At 43.2% G+C, this 18,274-nt stretch overlaps 2 protein-coding genes across 13 annotated transcripts in view; one reads left to right on the plus strand and one right to left on the minus strand.

Moving 5' to 3' along the window:
* LOC110145984 (RNA-binding protein 4) overlaps nt 1–18,274 on the plus strand; it is a 62,684-nt gene that overhangs the window by 37,789 nt on the left and 6,621 nt on the right. For 2 of the 3 annotated variants that reach the window (XM_070457683.1, XM_070457682.1), the window contains 2 exons: nt 17,316–17,459; nt 17,928–18,131. In XM_070457683.1, coding sequence (XP_070313784.1) covers nt 17,316–17,459; nt 17,928–17,965 — 182 coding nt within the window. In that variant the 3' untranslated portion in view covers nt 17,966–18,131. Of the gene's footprint in view, nt 1–17,315; nt 17,460–17,927; nt 18,132–18,274 lie in introns of those variants that run through there. The other variant, XR_011484415.1, reaches the window with a different exon arrangement.
* On the minus strand, nt 1,245–11,168 carry LOC110145988 (RNA-binding protein 4B). 10 transcript variants are annotated; one of them, XR_002316379.2, is made up of 5 exons: nt 10,639–10,661; nt 9,854–10,277; nt 4,311–4,987; nt 2,519–2,740; nt 1,245–1,841 (listed from the first exon to the last, which is right to left on the minus strand). XR_002316379.2 is itself a non-coding variant. In XM_020906568.2 (4 exons), the coding sequence occupies exons 2-3, from the start codon at nt 10,263–10,265 to the stop codon at nt 4,320–4,322; spliced, it is 1,080 nt and encodes a 359-aa protein (XP_020762227.1). In that variant the 5' UTR covers nt 10,266–10,277; nt 11,087–11,168; the 3' UTR covers nt 1,245–2,740; nt 4,311–4,319. The 10 variants fall into 10 exon arrangements, 8 of the variants coding, with proteins under 8 accessions (XP_020762227.1, XP_020762225.1, XP_020762223.1 ...); XR_002316378.2 differs by having other exon boundaries at nt 1,245–1,922; XM_020906568.2 differs by lacking the exon at nt 10,639–10,661 and adding an exon at nt 11,087–11,168 and having other exon boundaries at nt 1,245–2,740.

The following is an 18,274-nucleotide window of genomic DNA, read 5'->3' on the forward strand; positions in this document are numbered from 1 at the left end:
TAGAAATGTTAACTGAATCCAATTTTTTTTCTAGCTTTTTCTACCAGTGATAATGGAAATCAAGATATGTTAAATTGTTATGTATTGTTATGTTATCCCTAGTGTCCCACTAGTTAAGACACCACGCTCTCAACGCAGGTAGCCCGGGTTCAATCCCTGGTCAGGGAACTACATTTCACATGCTACAACTAAGACCCAACACAGTCAAATTAATATTTTTTACAAATGCAACATTAACTTAGCACAGAGCAGGACCAGAGATTTTAGTGAGGCTAACAAAATCTGTACATATTTATTTGCTCTGCATGATGCCTTGCAGATCACTCACAATGAAATCTGTGTCTCTGCCCTTAAAAAAACAAAAAACCGACTAGGACAATTCTGCCTCCTTGGGGAATACTGGGGCTAATGTGGGCTTTGCGTATATCAGCTCTAGTTGGGAGTGTGTGCATGGAGCAGGGAACCTCTCTATATTGTTGTATACTACCCCCCAAAATCAGGGAGAAATTTTGCTTCACTTATGTCAGACAGATATATTTTAAGTACAAAATATGTGGGGAAAATGCAGTTTTTAAAGGTTCACAGAATTTACATCACCATGTAATATAGGATACAATAAAGTTTAAGTAGAGTCCATCATTAAATTTGTTTTATGAGGACCTAAATGATAACTAAATATCATGTCCATAAATCTTTTTAAAATTTTTCTAGAGGACACATTTTATTGCACAAGATTATCACTGCCACTTATGAATACCCTAGTTGCTTTTCTGCTCAAAATACTGACATATCCCCACATCATCATAACTATTTTATTCATTTTAGCCAAAGTCTAATTCTAGTTTAAATTGTGAATGTAAATGAACATATACTGTGAAGTCAAACTGAGTCAATATGACAGGTCCTTGTTCTGACTCAACCTTTTCCTGACACAGCCCCCTCTCTGTGGGGCTGACTTCTATCACTACCAACCTGGGTTTGCTGGTGTATAAACGGGAAAAAGCAGCTCTGGTTATTTACAGAGAAGGGGCCTGACCAATAGGTGTAGCATACTTTTTAGTGTCTCAAGATGCTGGCTAATTTATCTCCACTCAGTGCTGAGGCCGTAGGACTTATCTCACTAAATCCTTTACATGTAAATTTCAGGTATCTATTCTTCCACTGAAGTCTGTAGTTTGAGCACAACTGAGAAAGAACCAGAAGACATTTGTGGTAAATTAAGTCATACAAATACAAACAGATACTTAAGTGTTAGAAACGTTTATTTGTCAAAATATATATATAAAAAAAAAAAGTGGGAGAAGTGGAGTAAAACAAGGCTAAATTTCAGCTACTGCTGTACCACGATCACAAGTCAGACACAAAACAAAACAAAACAAACAAAACCACCAAAACCCCAATGGTCTTAGCAATTTCAGAAGATGAGCTTCAGTGTTAAAGAGTCCAGAGCTAACAGAGAAGAGTAAAGGTTGCTTGCCTCTACGTGGTCATTTTAAAGGGAGAGGAGGTGTTGCAGGTAGGCAGGGAGAAGGGTTCAACGCCTAAGGAAAGCAAGATAAGAGGGATTCCACTGTACAGGAGAAAGGGGATGCCAGCAAAATCCTTACCTAGGGCTGCTCAGAGGCTGGGAACACAAGGAACAGAAAGGCTACAGAGACTAGTGCCAGGAGGAAAGAAAAGTCAACTTAGAAGAATTAAATTAAGAAAGAAAACATAGTTGGTCACAAACTCCTCTGTTTACTGAGACATGAAGCAATGGAAACATCCCGGCAAAGGGGACCGCGCGGAGCAAGTTCTCATATATGACCGCAGCCCGAGGGTTCAGTCCGCAATTATCCTACCTGAAAGAGAGCACAACACAAGAGGCTTACACAATGCCTGGAGAGCAGCGTGGCTCCGAGTACAAGGGCCCTGGTCCCGTCCTGTATTCCAGGGGGAAAAAGAACAGAACAAAACAAAACCAAGTCAGACTGGATCAAAGTTACATCTCATGTAATTACCTTTCTACTACGGCTATATATAGGAAATCTACTTATATATATAGAACAAGAAGCAATCTGTCTGGAAGACTGCTGTATTGATGATAAATATATCTTTCTCATTTTCTTACCCATCCTTTAGGTAAGACTACTTCTGTGATACAAGGCTACTGTCACTGAAACAGGGCATACAGATATCAAGAACCATAATTTAATTTTTGGTTTCCAAAAAATCAGAAGATGCTAGGTCTCAAATATGGCCAATTACATTATTCTAAATATGTCTCATTTTAATCTTTCATATAAACACATTTTCAGAAATGACAATCATAAAGGGTATCAAGGAGTGGTTCATTCATCCTCCAACATACCTGCATTATCATACTGTCACAGATTTAGAGTCACAATTACAGTAGTTCCTTTAATTGACCAAATCTCCCTTACCAAAACAAGAGAAGAAATCCTAAATTCTCTAATTCTTCCATTGGTGATGGGAACTCCAGACACCAATGGCTGGGGGAAAAAAAAAGTTAACTCACACCAAGTTCCTCTACTTATTACAGACAAAGGGCCAAATCTTGGTCTTGATCTGTGCCAATCGACTTCAAAAGTTGTGACGTTCTTGAATCAGTTCTGCTAGGGTGAGACCCGAATTTGGATCCCCAACAGTTCTGGAGTATTTCATCCTGGCAGCCTCATTAACATCAGGCTCCTGGGACTGCAACCAACTCAGGGTTATTCAGTCCATATGAGGTTCATACCTGGAAGGTAAGTTTCTTTAACAGTCATCACTAAAAAGAGGTTAGTTGAACAACCACTGCTAGCAGTCAAAAACCACATAAACACCTTAGTAATGCCCTTTAAAGACCACAATATATACTATTTAATGTTTAACTTTGAACATAGTTGAGAGAAAGGTACAGTTATCTGGAAGACACTACCTTACTTTAGAGGCATATCCTAACTTCATGGCAGACCAGCAGCATTAAAAGTAAAAGATTAATGGCAGACTACACTAGTTGTTAAGATCTACTTCATGCAAATGAACACTCACTGCCACACAGTAGTCACAGCAGATCCCTGTCTTATCATAGTCACACAGGATATAACATCACAGGTTCATACATTTACTTCTCACCATGTAAAAGGGAAAATTCCTGTCACTTGGTTTTCTTCTACTCATACATCAAAGAGGTATGTTAAGAACCCTGGAAACTCGGTGGTAACTCAGTTTAACTTTCCTGCTAGGCCTCCAGTTCTGCTGATGCTCAATTTCAAGGTACTGGGTATCAATTTCTAGATACTCTAGCTAGCCTTAACATTCCAACATCTTTGTTTACATTACCTGAAAAAGGAAAAATTAAACTGCCAGGGTTACCATCAATGGGATTTCATACACTTCAGAAAATTACCTGTTTAATCTAGCTCCTTAAATGTTCTCAAACAAAAAAAAAACCCCAAAATTTGCTGGAAGCAATGGGAAGTGTCAGGCTCTAGACAGGAGCATCATAAGCCATGCAGAAATGCAGCTAAGTGCCCACGGAGAACAAGATGCTCTGGATTACTAATAAGGAAGGAACTCCACGGAATCCAGAGCAGACAGTGGCATTAAAACATTGCTTTCCAGCAAGTGTCTTGGAACTAAATGCCTAAAATTCAGAGGATTTTATTTGGCTTATATATTAGAAGAGTTTTCTCTGATAAAGGCTCATGAGCTAAGTAATATTTTTATTAGCAAATTGGAAATCTGAAGTTAGTTTAAATCCTCACTGGTGACATTATTAACTTCTGAACCTGCACTCTTCACTGTACATCACAGTGACTTTTGTGGTGGGAAGAGAAAGTAGTTTTGGACTCAGGTAGGCCCGAGTGCTACCTGAATTCTGGAACTCTCAATCACCAGATGACATTAGACAAAGTACTTAACCTCTCTAAGCCTTAGGTTCCTTTCTCCGTAAAAGAGAAAATATCTTAAAACCTCGCTGTATCATTAAATGTATGTACAAAGAGAGTGCTCAACAAGTGTTAGTTCTCTTCAACTATGTTTCTTGTAACCCAGATCTGCTTATACTTGATTAAAGAACAATATCCTGACTAATAAACTGAGTTGTTGTTTTCCCAGGATGGACAAGTTGGTTGGAGTTGTAAACGAAGACCTCAACAGGTCAAATGAAGCTCTGGCCTAGAGAAATATTTAAGATTAAAATGCAGTGACTACCTTTTGGATAGTGTCCTGACAGCAAACAGGTGGCTTTAGCCTCCTCTATGTGGCAAGGTCTCCTTTCTGAGGAACTCAATGGAATCTCTTAACCACACCCACCCCACTCTCACCTCCAGTTTTTAAAAGGCTGAGTACCGTGCTCGGTCCACATACTGCTCCCGTTCATACCGGGCCATGTCATACAGAGAATTCCGTGCAGCTGCTGAAGCCTGAGACAGCTCACTCTCTGCCCCATAACCGTAGCCCTCTCCGACTGTGGGGAGCACGGCTGCACCACGACGCAGGGGGCTCCTGTCCCTTCCGTAATAGGAGGAGGTGGTGGCAGCGGCAGCAGCCATAGCAGCTGAGGTGGCAGCAGCGCCCGAGTTTGGCAACAGGTGTCTGTCGTAGGGGTCCACGGAAGTGGAGCTGAGGTGACTGGTCACAGCCGTGTTCTGGACTTGAGGCAGATGGGACATGCTCTGCTCTGCATAGTTGTACGCGGAAGCTGCTGCTGCTGCTGCCACTGCCTCGTAAGAGCGGACTCGGTAACGCTTATAGTAGTCAAGTGCTCCATATGCGTCGTTGTAATACATGGATTCCCCGTAGCCCATGGTATAAGGTGTGCGCACCGCTCCATACTGTTCATTATACTGCTCAGTAAAGTCCGCCACGCGGCCTGAACGATCTACTGGACACTCTTTGGACCAGTGGCCCTCTTTCCCACACCGATAGCAGCCACTCTGGTCTCCCATCCCAGGGGCAGTCCGAAGCCGGCTGGTGGACAACTGCACGTGCATTCGTTTGCCTTTAGGAAATAGATGTAAGAAGATTTATTATAACTCATTAACCTTCTATGTCTTCCCCAAATCAACTAGTTGGCAAAAGACACACAAACATACAAACACACACTCCTACAACCCTATTTCAACAATCCCCTCCAAAAAAGCAGCTGAAGTTTTAACAGATGAGACTTAGAAAATCTGAATCCTCAGAAACCAGTCAATACTTTCTACTTACACAGTAGACCGGGATTCCCTCCTACTTCCGTCTCCACGACCTTCTTCTCCCCAACACAGAAATCGAGTTTCCACTTTTCAAAAGTTTCCACTTTTCAATACTATTAGCAAAACCTGACAATTTTTCCAAATCAAATATCCAGTAACACCTCAGTTATGCTCTGCATAGTAAAGCATCTTACCAACCTCTCACTGATTTACTCAGGGCCTTAGCATGTACTGTAGCTTAAAAAGCCACAGCACGTGCTGTCCATCTTGTTTCTTCCAGCCGTTTTTGCAAGTGTCACCAGAAGGCTATGTTGGGCACACAAATCATACCTGGCGCACCATCTGCTTCAACTCCAGGACCCCTTAAGAGTTAGTTATAAGAGCTTCCAGACTTCAACCCCACCCCCACAATTTTTTTTTTAAGCAAAGGTGAATCCACGCCTGCTGTGGAAAAGAAAACTACCTGACCTAAGTCTCTCAACAGCAAGAAATGGTTCTTGAAGCAGTACTGGTTTCTTAGGGACAGTGTGTTTTCATATAATGGAATGACTGGCATTTCATCCTGTTATGCAGTAAACTACATAAACCTGTAAACAATTCTTGACAGGGAATTGTCTACTTGTTAGAAAAATGCAGCACTGGCCTAAAGGCTTCAGGGCACCCGTACAAACAAGCCACATCCATACTTGCAGGAAATGACCAGCACGAGGAACAGCGAAGACAAGAAACAATCTCTGCCCGGGGCTTATGTACAACCAAGCCCAGGGAGCCTTGCTAGTGAAAGCATCCAAGGTCTTTAAAAGCAGTTTGAGAAAAGGCATATTCTTGGCAGCATCTGGTGCCAAACTGCCTAAGACTTTGGAGATCAAGTCAATGCTTTATAGATTATAGCCAAAAGCAGCCAGTACAGTTGCAGAGAACTGGGGCTTTGCATCACTCTAAAGGGCTGCTCAGGACAAATCCCCCCTCCGCGATCAGCAAGTTGCTCTCTCTATAACAGACCTTGTTCTGGATGCAGCTATGCGGTAGGAGGCCTCGTGCTCCACCATCCTGTTGGAAACAGCCCGATTCAGGACGGCAGCCAGAACAGCGCCATGCACTGACCCTGAGAGGGGAGCGGGTTAGTGCAGTAATATCACTTTAGTCAAACTCACTTCTGCCCAACGTCCAACATTCCTACCACCCCAGTTTCTAGTAGCTGCTGCCTCAAACTTAAAACCCTTTCTTTAGCAGAAACAAAGGAGCTCAAGGTTTTTACTTCCAGCTGTAAGTAGAGAGGCAGCATCCACCATCAACACTGATAGTGTCAACAGATACCAGACAGCAATTTAACATGAAAGCAGCACTGAGCCATCCCGTTATTTTCAGAGATACAGATACTCCCATTCTTACCCATTCTTAGAGTTTATTACAGGACAAATGCTAACTGTGCTTAGAACAGAAACACACGGATTTTTGCCCCAATTTATATCCCAAATGTAGAATTCCCTATAATTTGGACTGGAGGGATTACAAGCTACTTGGCTTTCAAACATGCATGGTGACATTAACACAAACAGTGTTTCAACTCTGAAGTCAGTGTAACCATGCCAATCTAAACAGCAGCCAGTCCAGAGGCCTACAAGTACATTTTCAAGGAAAATATGTAACTTAATCCTTTACAGATTATGGGTCCATTTTTTTTTGAGAAACAAAACCCAGTAACTTTTTTCCCCTTGATGTTTCTATTACTACATACAATCTCCACCACTGCTTTTAGAGTGGAACTCAGAAGTTTATAAACATCTGTAGTAACTGTAAAAAAGCAGTCAGGTAAACAACTTTTTAAATCTAGAACTAAAAGATCTAGATATCACAGAAGTGGTATGTTTTTTTCACATAATCTTTCTAAAGGTTGTAACCAGGCGTTTAAATCTCCTAAAATTCTTATGGTAATTGAAATATACTGTGCTTCTCTATTACTTTAAGGAACCAATGCAAAGAAAACTGGAAGATTAAATCCTACTACTCTACTACACTTGGAGAAGCCAAAAGCTTAAAAAATTTCTGAAATCTCCAAAAAATTACTGAGGTATGTTGCCAACATTTCCCAGAAAACCAGCCTCCACCTCCCACAAGTGTTTTCTTTTGAAAGAAAGAGGTGGGCAACCTGAGGTCCTCACTGCTGAGCTCCTGCCAAGTAACAGGACCCAGAGATTAGGGATATAGCTTGATATACAACTGTACTCCAATTTAATGTTTGTTTACATATTGGTGAAAAACAAAACACATAAACTCATATAACATTCCCAGTTCAGCTGCCTGAGTTATTACTTGGGAATAGCTTCTTCAGGGTCTTTCAATGCAAACTGCTTGCTAAGTCAGTAGCGGTTCAGTTCACTGCTGTTTATGGGGAGGAAACAGATCCTCAGAGACTCAGGTAAACTCAGATTCTGCTGCTTTCTTTTGTTAGTCATACAGTCAGAAAGCCTCAGTAGCAGCCATTAACATATAAAGGTTCAAAAGATGAGCAAAGTGGCATTCCTAAGAGGTCCCCTTTATTAGGAGATGAATAAAAAGGCTTTATGAAAAAAATGTGACCAGTTGATATCTAGATTGTATTTTCTGTAAGACTGCAACTTACTATCCAATGCTAAACTTTCTCTTGTCATCTGGAAAAAAAACAGAGCTGGTTATAAAAATGTCTATATGTAAAACATAACGAAAAGTTGAGGGCTTTCTCCAGAGGGCCCAGGCTAAGAACATGAAAACCAAATAAAAGATCCTTTTCCCCCCAATAATGACGTTTAAAAAAATTTCATGGATCATTGTGTTATTACATCCTGAGCGAAACCCACTGTATTAAAACTATTTCTTTCAAGCCAACCCCCCTCTCAATTAACTGACATCCATATACGTATTTTCTGATCCCATCCTTTTACTCAATTGCATATTAAAAAGGTAAAGACAAGCAGTATTATACTAGAACATTGCTGCAGTTTGTACCAGACTTTAGCTGCATTCTTTCACATTTTGCTTGTTACCTATCAAGAGAGAACTCCCATTTCCTCCAACACTGTCCATTCATGATGCCCTCCTTCATCCAATGAGAATAATTCAGGGTATTTTTTAAAGGTTATCTGAAGCGCAACAGCTTTCCAAAATAATAAAAGAAAACCAAATATAAATGAGGAAAGGCATTACATTTTAAAGAAGTTTCTAGCCATCACAGACACATTTGTTGTTGCAAACACCACTCACCTTTGATCACACAGTGCTTTCACTGCCAAAGCACTCCCACATCTATCACCTCACTCTAGCCTCACTACCGTCCTGGGAGGGAGGCACAGCAGGGCCACTATGCCTCTATTTTACAAGCAGGGAGATGAAGCACAGAGAGGTTAAAACACTTGTCCAAGATCACGTGACGAGTAAATGGTAGCCAAGTATCTACAAGTTTTGCCCTGTGCTTAAAGAGCAACTAAAAGTCAGGACACCACTGGCTGAAGCCAGAAATATCTGATGCACTATTTGCAATCTCTACTATCTGCAAACTTTCTTACCCTTTTCTGGTCAACTCTTCCTCTTCTCCATTTCTTTTCTGTTTCCTAGGTTTAGTAGAGGACCCTTTAGTACGTCTTTACAACCCTTTTAATGGCACTCAGAGAAAAAAATTATCTTAATTTATAAACCTGAAAAGTGGATGTAAACATGTGGTCTAAGATGACACTATCAACAAAAAGCTTGTAGAACAGTGCTGTACAAGAGAACTTCCTGTGATGATGTAAATGTTCTGTATCTGCACTGATACAGTCACCACTAGCCTGGATGACTTCTGAGTGCTTGAAATGTGTGCAGCACAACTGAGAAACTGAACTTTAAAATTTATTTAATTTCAATTTAATAGCCACACGGGGCTAGTGGCTACCATATCAGCACAGTTCCAGAGAATCTGCAACCTCTTGTAGTACTAATGACAACGTACGTACTTTTATTAATGATATAAATAATTCAGTATATCACTCTAATCGGAATCTCCTCAGAAGCAGAACCGTAATTCCCAGTCAACCTAACATTTTTAGAAATGTCGTTTTTTTCTCTTTAGGATTAAATAATAGTATGTGGAGCAGAATACACAGCACGGTTTTTGGCTCTGCTTGTATAGTTCATCACATACTGAACAAATTTGAGTACTCAAAAGATAACCCCCCAAAATCAGATTCACCACCCAGATTTATAATACAGAGATTCTTAAAGATGTCTTTTCTTCCCCCACCACGGCCCATTGCCCAGGGCAGTAAGGAATTTAAGCCCTGTGCATTTAAACTCTCAAATATATAAGGCTTCCTCATCATAACAAAAGAAGCAAGCCACAGACCTTTATCCTCTTCTCCCAGTTGCAGATTAAACTTCCAACAGCACCCAAATGAATGACGCTTGCAGGAAAAAATGACCTACCGTTTGTGATTCTACATTGAGAAACATCTTGGCAAATCTGAAAAGGAGAAGTGTTTGCTTCTCCAAGAGTTAAGTTGTGTTTAAGCATGGTAAACATACAATCGTTCTACTATTTCCAGCTAAAGTAGAATGGAAGACACCACCCAGCCAGCCCCATGGTCCTGTGTTCTTGCCTCTGTCTAGACCTAGACCCCACTCGGTTTTGCCACCCAGGCCCCAGAGCAGTTCACCTTGAAACTCTGTGTTGTCAAGGCCCCTGATGGCCTCCACTGCATCCTCAGCCCGCTCCATGTGTACAAAGGCATAATCTTTCACGATGTCACATTCGATGACGGGACCGTACTCCTCAAACTTGGCCCGGAGCTCTTGGTTGGTACAAGTAGGACTGATGTTGCCTACATGCAACTTGGTTGAAGCTTTGCTCTTATTCTTGCTGGCTTCCACGTTGATGTTCACCCCGTGCAGCTTGTAGTGGTGCAGGTTGCGGATGGCATCCTCGGCCGCCGTCTTGTCCTCTATGTGCACAAAGCCGTAGTTCTTAATGATGTCACATTCCAGCACCTTCCCATACTGCTCGAAGAGTGAGCGGATCTCCTGCTCTGTGGCCTCCCGAGGCAGGTTTCCGATGAACAGCTTCACCATCCTGACAAGAGCCTGAAAGAGAAGAAAGGAGATTTTTCAGAAGTTAGAGGCAAAAGTTTCAATGCACTGCATTTTGGCTTAATCCTCCCAAGTTCTTGGCACCTTCAAGATGCTCACATAGACGTTCCCTCTTTTTTCAGTAGCGGGAGAAAGGTTAGCTCTTAAGGAGTGGTGTGAGCTGTGTGTAACACGCGAACGGGTCGGTTGTCAGCATGCATTGCATAGTCCCTCGTGAAATAAGGCGCATTTTAAGTAACAGGGTTAGCTTGAAATACTCCTGTTTGGGGCAGGTAAGAGAAGAATCCAAATGCGGGGGAAGAGGCATACATCTAACTGTCCCTGGTAACAAGGTTTTGGAGGGAAATCTGTGTACCTCTCTTCCGGCAGGCATCACCGTTCAAAATACTTTTAAGAATAAAAAGGCCCCCTTTGTCCCAACTAGGAACCCCCACCCCCGCGCCGGCGATCCAACTCCCGTGCCTTCTCCCCAACAAAGACTCGACTCGACCCCTGCCCCGCCCCCTCCGGAGACCCGGCCCCGCCTCCTCCCGTTGTCTTCGCCGGGCCTCCCGCACCAAGAGAGAAAACCCAAACCCTGGGCCCTTCCCGTCCGCCAAAGGCCGGGCCGGCCCGGCTCTCAGGCTCCCCACACACCCACAAGAACCTTGCGCACCTCCGGGTGGCAGCAGCGCTGGCGGCGGCTCCCGCGTCAGAGAGAACCCTACAAAATGGCGACGGCCGCTCAAACCTCGGCGCGACCGGGCCTTTCTCGCGCGCCACCTGACGCACGCGCGAGTGCGCACTGCCCACCCCCTCCTCACCCTCGCGGGAGCCAGGCGACCAATCCCGCGGCCGCGTACAAATGGCTGCCCCGGGCTCGGCTCCCAGTCGCCCCGATAGGGGGCGGGGCCCACTGTCGTCGGCGCGGCGGAGCGGAGGTCAGCCCGCCCCCTGGCCCGGCTAGCCAATCAACACCTTGGACGGTGGTGTGGGTGGGGGTCGGCGCTCACGCGTCAGAAGGCTCTGGGCGCAACCACTGCCATGGTGAAATCAGAAGCCCGGAGTCACAATGGATCACAATGGATCTATTCACAATGGATCGTGCTATTGGACCGTGTCGGGGGGCGGAGGTGGGGAAGCACGGCCGCTGCAGATGACAAAGGGTTATCTCATTGAGTCCCCTAAAAGAGGGTTTTCTTAGCGATCGGCCAACCTCTATGGTAGCTTGGGACAACATTTTAGGAATACAGGGGCATCACATTTCAGGTCAAAACCTGACCTTTTTTTTTTTTTTTTGGTATAGCTTTAAAACATAATTCAAAAATTTTTAATTGAAAACGTACTTCACTGGTGAGGAAACAGAACCGAAGATGGCAGAGCTGAGATAGCTCGTAGAGGCATTCTATCCAGGCTACACTCAAATCAGTTGGGTTTTGTTTGTCACACATACACAAAACACGAAGGTTTTCTCTCCCTGGCAGGAGAATTAAGCTCTAATTACGTATCCTTAACAGTTCCTGATTCGTGGTGAGCACACCGACGAATGCTTGGTATAGAGGACCAGAGAGGTTTCTTGTTTTGGGGACAGGCCAGGGTCTCCACCTCCAGACCAAGCTGCTGGAGGACAAGGCAACTGACCAGGGCATTTTCCAGCTTTCAGAATTCAACTGTGGTCCAAGGGCACCTCCTGCTGGCAAAAAATGAAGTTACTAAGGGGGATTACTCACTGTCACCTTTGGACAAAGAATAGACGTTTCTGGAGATTGATGGACTTAGCTTATCTCCAAGTAGAGCATGCCAGGATGTTTGTCCATCATCATTCCTCCTTGGTATCTTTTCTGATACTATCAGGCACAAACTCTGCACGGTGTCCTCTCTCTCAAGCTACTCGGTTACATTTCTTTGACTGAATTCTTTGTTTTCCACCAATGTCAGCAGAGGCACTGTCCTTCCAATTCTGATAATACTCATGCTTACCTCCCACTATTTCTACTTAACCCTCCCCTTCCCTTTTTCTCTTGGTCATTTCCAGGTTCTCTCTATAGTCAGACTTTTGAGACACCAGCGAGGGACCCCTTTGCCCATTTCTGAAATAGTTTTTACTCATCCTTGCTATTAATGTTTTCTAACTTGGGTTTCTTCCCAGTGTTTCAGGATGGATTTTTGCAAACTGTGAACCTGCTGTTGCCCACCTTCATGCCTGTGTTTTGGGTTCTGTCTTCCTCTCCAATTCCCCAAGTTTTCTGAGGTTACCAAAACTAATATCCTTTTAACAGCTTGCACCCCTCTAAAATTTTTTGTTTGTTCACCATCCTTTTCTCCTGTGTTTTTATACTGTTTCTCCTCATAGCTCTGACCATATCATTCCATCTTCTCCCCCATCTACTTCCCTATTCTTATCTATTCCCTTTTACCTCCCCTTCCCTTTCCCTCATTTTCTGAAAGTGAAAGTCGCTCCGTTGTGTCCGACTCTTTGCAGTCCCATGGATTATACAGTCCATGGAATTCTCCAGGCCAGAATACTGAAGTGGGTAGCCGTTCCCTTCTTCAGGGGATCTTCCCAACCCAGGGATCGAATCCAGGTCTTCCACATTGCAGGCAGATTCTTTACAGCTGAGCCACAAGGGAAACCCTCATAGGCAACCGTTAAATGAATTTAGAATGTATTATTTTGTGTTCTTGCAAGATATATTTTCTTAAAAAATGAAGTATATTTACCATGTCATGTTAGTTTCTGGTGTACAAAGTGATTCAGTTATATATATATATATTTTTTTTTCATATTCTTTTCCATCATAGGTTACAAGCTATTTATTTCTCAGTTTTGGCATGAAGGATCTTTTTAGTTGGGGCATGGAAACGTTTAGTTGCAGCATGTTGAATCTAGTTCCCTGACCAGGAATGGAACCCAGGCCCTCTCATTGGAAGCTCAGAATCTTAATCACTGGACCATCCAGGAAAGTCCCTGCTGCTGCTGCTGCTAAGTCACTTCAGTCATGTCCGACTCTGTGTGACCCCATAGACGGCAGCCCACCAGGCTCCCCCGTCCCTGGGATTCTCCAGACAAGAACACTGGAGTGGGTTGCCATTTCCTTCTCCAATGCATGAAAGTGAAAAGTGAAAGTGAAGTTGCTCAGTCGTGTCTGACTCCAAGCGACCTCATGGACTGCAGCCTACCAGGCTCCCCTGTCCATGGGATTTTCCAGGCAAGAGTACTGGAGTGGGGTGCCATTGCCTTCTCCAGGAAAGTCCCTACAAGATATTGAATATAGTCACCTGTGCTATACCTTAGAACCTTGTTGTCTGTCTATTTTATAGATAGTGGTTTGCATCTGCTATTCCCAAACTCCTAATTTTCCCTCCCCTACCTTCCTCTTTGGTAACCGTAAGTTTGCTTTCTGTAAGACGTGTCTTTTTAATGCACATTTGCTTTTTCCATTACAAAAAATGTTTCATTGTGGACATTTTCGAAAAGGCACAAATAGAGAATATTATGAAATCTTCTGGGCCCCTTACTCAGCTTTGACCATTATCAACATTTGCTCATCTTATTTCATGTAGCCCCTTTGCTTCGTGTGTGTGTGTGTGTTGGGGGCAAGTGGGCTGGAGTTTTTTTTTAAGCAAATTCCAGTCACAATGTCGTTTCATCTATAAGGTTTTCACTAACTGCCTCTAAAAAATCATCTCTATGCTATGCTGATATCATCTGATATATATATTTAAATTTCCACTGGATTGTCCCAAGTATCTGTTTTTACATCTGGTTTCTCCTAATGTGGATCTAAACAAAGTCCGCCCATTCTTCATTTGGGGAAATTTTATTTGGGTAAATTAATTTATGCAAATGCTTACGTAAATTGTGTTGTTTAGCTCATTGTTTCTTACTTTTTTCACTAAGCACTATGTTGTTCTTGTTGTTTACTCAGTAAGTCATGTGTCTGACTCTTTTGCAACCACATGGACTGTAGCCCGCCAAGCTCCTCTGGACGTGGGATTTTCCAGGCAAGAATACTGGAGCAGGTTACCACTTTCTTCTCCAAGGGGATCTTCCCAACCGAGGGATCAGACCCACATCTCCTTCATTGGCAGGCAGATCCTTTACTGCTGAGCCGCCAGGGAAGCCCTGTGCTATTGTGTGGTCTCTAACTACTGAGCAATACTCCACGCTGTGCAGCCAGCACATTTTATCTGTCTCCCAGCATCGGACACTCAGGTTGCTCTAACTCCTTATTGTTATAAATAAGCTTGCAGTTGACATCCTGTGTTAATTATGTGTACCCTAATCAATTGGTGTGAAAATTCGAGGGGAGTTAGGACTGGGATGGAATTTCTGGGTTGCTGAGTCATAGGGTATACATTAAACTGTTACCAACCAGGGTTCTTGGCTTTCTCCAGTCAATATTAATTGATTAGAGGCCAGACAAAAAATTCGGGCAAGACTTTACTAGGGTCCCTGTTGCAGCAGGGGGGATGTGAAAACAAACAGGTCCCCTTGCTGGCTCGCTCCCCAAGGGGGCGCAAGCTTGTTCTTTATATGGGGTGAGGGTAGGGGTGTGTCCAGGGGTTGGGTTGGAGGGATGGCTTAGGTGTTTTGCCCCCTCCTTGGGTGGTGGTGAGCGTAGGGAGCATGGGCAGTATCCTGCTTTTGCTTTTTGCTTCAGGCACCTCAAAAGTGGCAGTTGGATTTTTTGGTCTCTTTGTATCTTTTTGATCCAGAATTTGCCCAAATTGCACATGCATGCAGTTATTTTTAGTGTCATCTGAGGAGAGCTGTGTCCAGGCACAAGCACTGTAGCACTGCAGCAAAAGGTCCCAGACCCCAGGACTGTCTCAGAACTAACTTGACCAAGTCGTGTCAGGCTGCCCTCTGGAAGCCAGTCTACCTCCCACCCCAGGGATCCTGCATCTCAGTGTCTCTGCCAGTGTTTGACATTATCCAGTTTTCTAATTTTTGCCAGGTATAAAATGGTATATTATTGTTGCTTTAATTTGCATTTCTCTTATTACTAATGATTCTAAACATCTCTTGTTTCTCTTAAGTTTGGGAGGTTTACGCTTCTGTAACTTTTCTGTTTATATCTTTTCCCCATGTTTCTTGTCAGGTTACAGTCTCTTTTTTGTTGCTGATTTGCAGGATTTTCTTGTCTATTCTAGCTATTAGTCTCTTGTTGGTTTTGAGGCAGGAGGTAGATGGATCTCTCCATAGTTAAGTGATAGGGGATTCATTCCCTGTGGACTGAAACTCCAAGACAAGAACAGTAGGACAATTAAGGGAGAAGGCTGGGCCCTGCCCAGACCTCTTGTTTCTCATTCTCGAAGTCAGGAGACCTCTATGACCACACACGCACAGAAAGGCTCCTTGGAGGTCAAAGGGGAGTGATGTCAAGGGACGCTCTACCCACAGGCCTTTGCAGTAGCATCCATGGGAGGATCTTGAGATGTACAAAATATGAACTGTGAACCAAGCAAATCAAAATGACTAGCCAAAGGAAACCTGAGAGCAATGCCCCATAAAAGTAATTCAAACTGCCACAAGGATGCAACTCAGCAGCATGCTCTCTGAGTCCACTTGTGTGGACATGTCAGTTCAGTTGTTCAGTTGTGTCCGATTCTTTGCAACTCCATGGACTGTAGCACACCAGGCTTCCCTGTCAGTCACCAATTTACTCCAGTTAGGGTTACTTGAGTTATGGAACTTACTCAAACTCATGCCCATCGAGCCGGTGATGCCATCCAACCATCTCACCCTCTGTCGTCCTCTTCTCCTCCCACCTTCAATCTTTCCCAGCATCAGGGTCTTTTCAAATGAGTCAGTTCTTCGCATCAGGTGGCCAAAGTATTGGAGTTTCAGCTTCAGCATCAGTCCTTCCAATGAATATTCAGAACTGATTTCTTTTAGGATGGACTGGTTGGATCTCCTTGCAGTCCAAGGGACTCTCAAGAGTCTTCTCCAACACCACAGTTCAAAAGGATCAATTCTTTGGCGCTCAGCTTTCTTTATAGTCCAATTCTCACATCCATCCATGACTACTGGAAAAACCATAGCTTTGACTAGACAGACCTTTGTTGGCAAAGTAATGTCTCTGCTTTTTAATATGCTGTCTAGGTTGGTTATAGCTTTTCTTCCAAGCAGCAAGCGTCTTTTAATTTTATGGCTGCAGTCATCATCTGCAGTGATTCTGGAGCCCAAGAAAATAAAGTCTATCACTGTTACCATTGTTTCCCCATCTATTTGCCATGAAGTGATGGAACCGGATGCCATGATCTTCGTTTTTTGAATATTGAGTTTTAAGCCAACTTTTCCACTCTCCTCTTTCACTTTCATCAGCGAGTCTCTTTAGTTCTTCTTCGCTTACTGCCATGTATTGTACTCCTTTTCCTTCTAATAGAAACACTTTACCTTTTTCATTACTTTCAGTCTTTGTGGGAATTCTTTTCTGCAAAGCTGAAGGGCCAGTGCCCTTGTCACTGACCATTGGTCTAGTGGCTAGGATTTGGTTCTCTCAACGCTGCGACCCAGCCTCAGTCTCTGGCTGGGAACCCAAGCCCCACTCCAAGCTGCTGCAGGCTGAGGTCACCAGAGGTCAGTTTCTTTCTTTCTTTTTTTTTCCAGAGGTCAGTTTCAAGTATCTTCTCTCATCCCACCAAATTATTTTGTCCATGGAGTTCTTCATTGAACAGAAACCCTTAATTTGTTTATGTGACTGACAATCAATTTTTGCCTTAAAATGTGTGCTTTTGAAGTTTTGTACAGAATGGCCTTTTCGGTCCCCTTGGGTCATAAGTATATTCGCCTACATTTTTTTTCTATTAACATTAATGTTTTTACCTTTCACATTCAGGTCTGTAGTCCATTTAGAACAGTGCTATCCAAATAGAAGTATAATGTGAGAAACATATACAAAATTTTCTAGTAAACACATTTAAGAAATAAAAAGAAACAGTTAAAATTGACTTTAATATTGTTGAGATCCAATATAGCTAAAATATTGCAATGTATTATCAAATACAAATTATTGAGATATTTTAAGTTCTTTTTTTCCTTTTCAGTCTTCAGAATCCAGAAAGCATTTTACACTCACAGCACACCTCGGTCGGGCTCGCCAGAGTTCACACGCTCAGTGGCCGCACGCGACTCGTGGCTGCCGCACTGGTCAGCACAGATCTCGAGTTCACCCTTGACAGTGGGGTTAGGTAAGAATGCAAACATTTTCCTCTAAATAATGAATCCATTTTTGTCTGTCCCTGTTTCCCCATTGATTCGTGGAGCCTGCATTATTGTATTTTTGTGCTCTAATCCGCCTCATATCCATCACTGCTCCATCCCAGTCTCTCATCCTTCCTTGAACTTTCGTCCACTCGTTTCCCAAGGTGTCTCCCTTACAAGACTTAACTTCCTGACTTTATGCTTATCCTCTTCCACATCCTGTCCTTAAGGATTTGTGGACTCGGGTAGCTTTAGCTACCATGTGAATGCTCAAACCATATTTTTATTACATCTCCACTCACAATGTCTGACTGCATCCTGTACAATGTCGGACTGCTTCATTTGGCTGCCCTATTTACGAGTTAAAACACTAATTTCTCCATTGTTTTCTCACCCTAAAACACATTTTTTTCCTTCTAAAATCTCCAATTATTGCTTTCTCTCCCAATGCCCAGGCTTGCCACCAAGGAGTGCATCTACCCAGACTCCCTGAGCACCCCACAATGTGTGACTTTCTCTTCCTACGGTGGAGATCTCACAGTTACACCTGGAGAACAAAAGAAGGTGTCTGTGTAGTGCTGATGTCTCGTGACAGATTGTTCCAATTATGTTATCACATGTCTGCTTTGAAGTACTGAGTCTGCTTTTCTTGAAAGAAAGTGGTAATTATTCTGTGAGCTGTCTGATCTACTACAGCTCATGTTTGGGAACTTTCTGGGCCTGCACACACCTGACCCTGTCTTTATTATGGCTGATGGGAGGGTCTGCTCAGCTAGGGCCCTTGGCCTACTATGCTAACGAT

The sequence above is a fragment of the Odocoileus virginianus genome, chromosome 28 (assembly GCF_023699985.2).
Source record: "Odocoileus virginianus isolate 20LAN1187 ecotype Illinois chromosome 28, Ovbor_1.2, whole genome shotgun sequence".
NCBI classification, from domain to species: Eukaryota; Metazoa; Chordata; class Mammalia; order Artiodactyla; family Cervidae; genus Odocoileus; species Odocoileus virginianus.

Bases quoted from the DNA above. Each gene is read 5' to 3' on its own strand.
- LOC110145988 (XM_020906564.2), bottom strand. The intron at 4,988-9,853 runs GTGAACTGCTCT...TATTTCCTAAAG, and splicing joins TGACAACACAGAGTTTCAAG to GCAAACGAATGCACGTGCAG.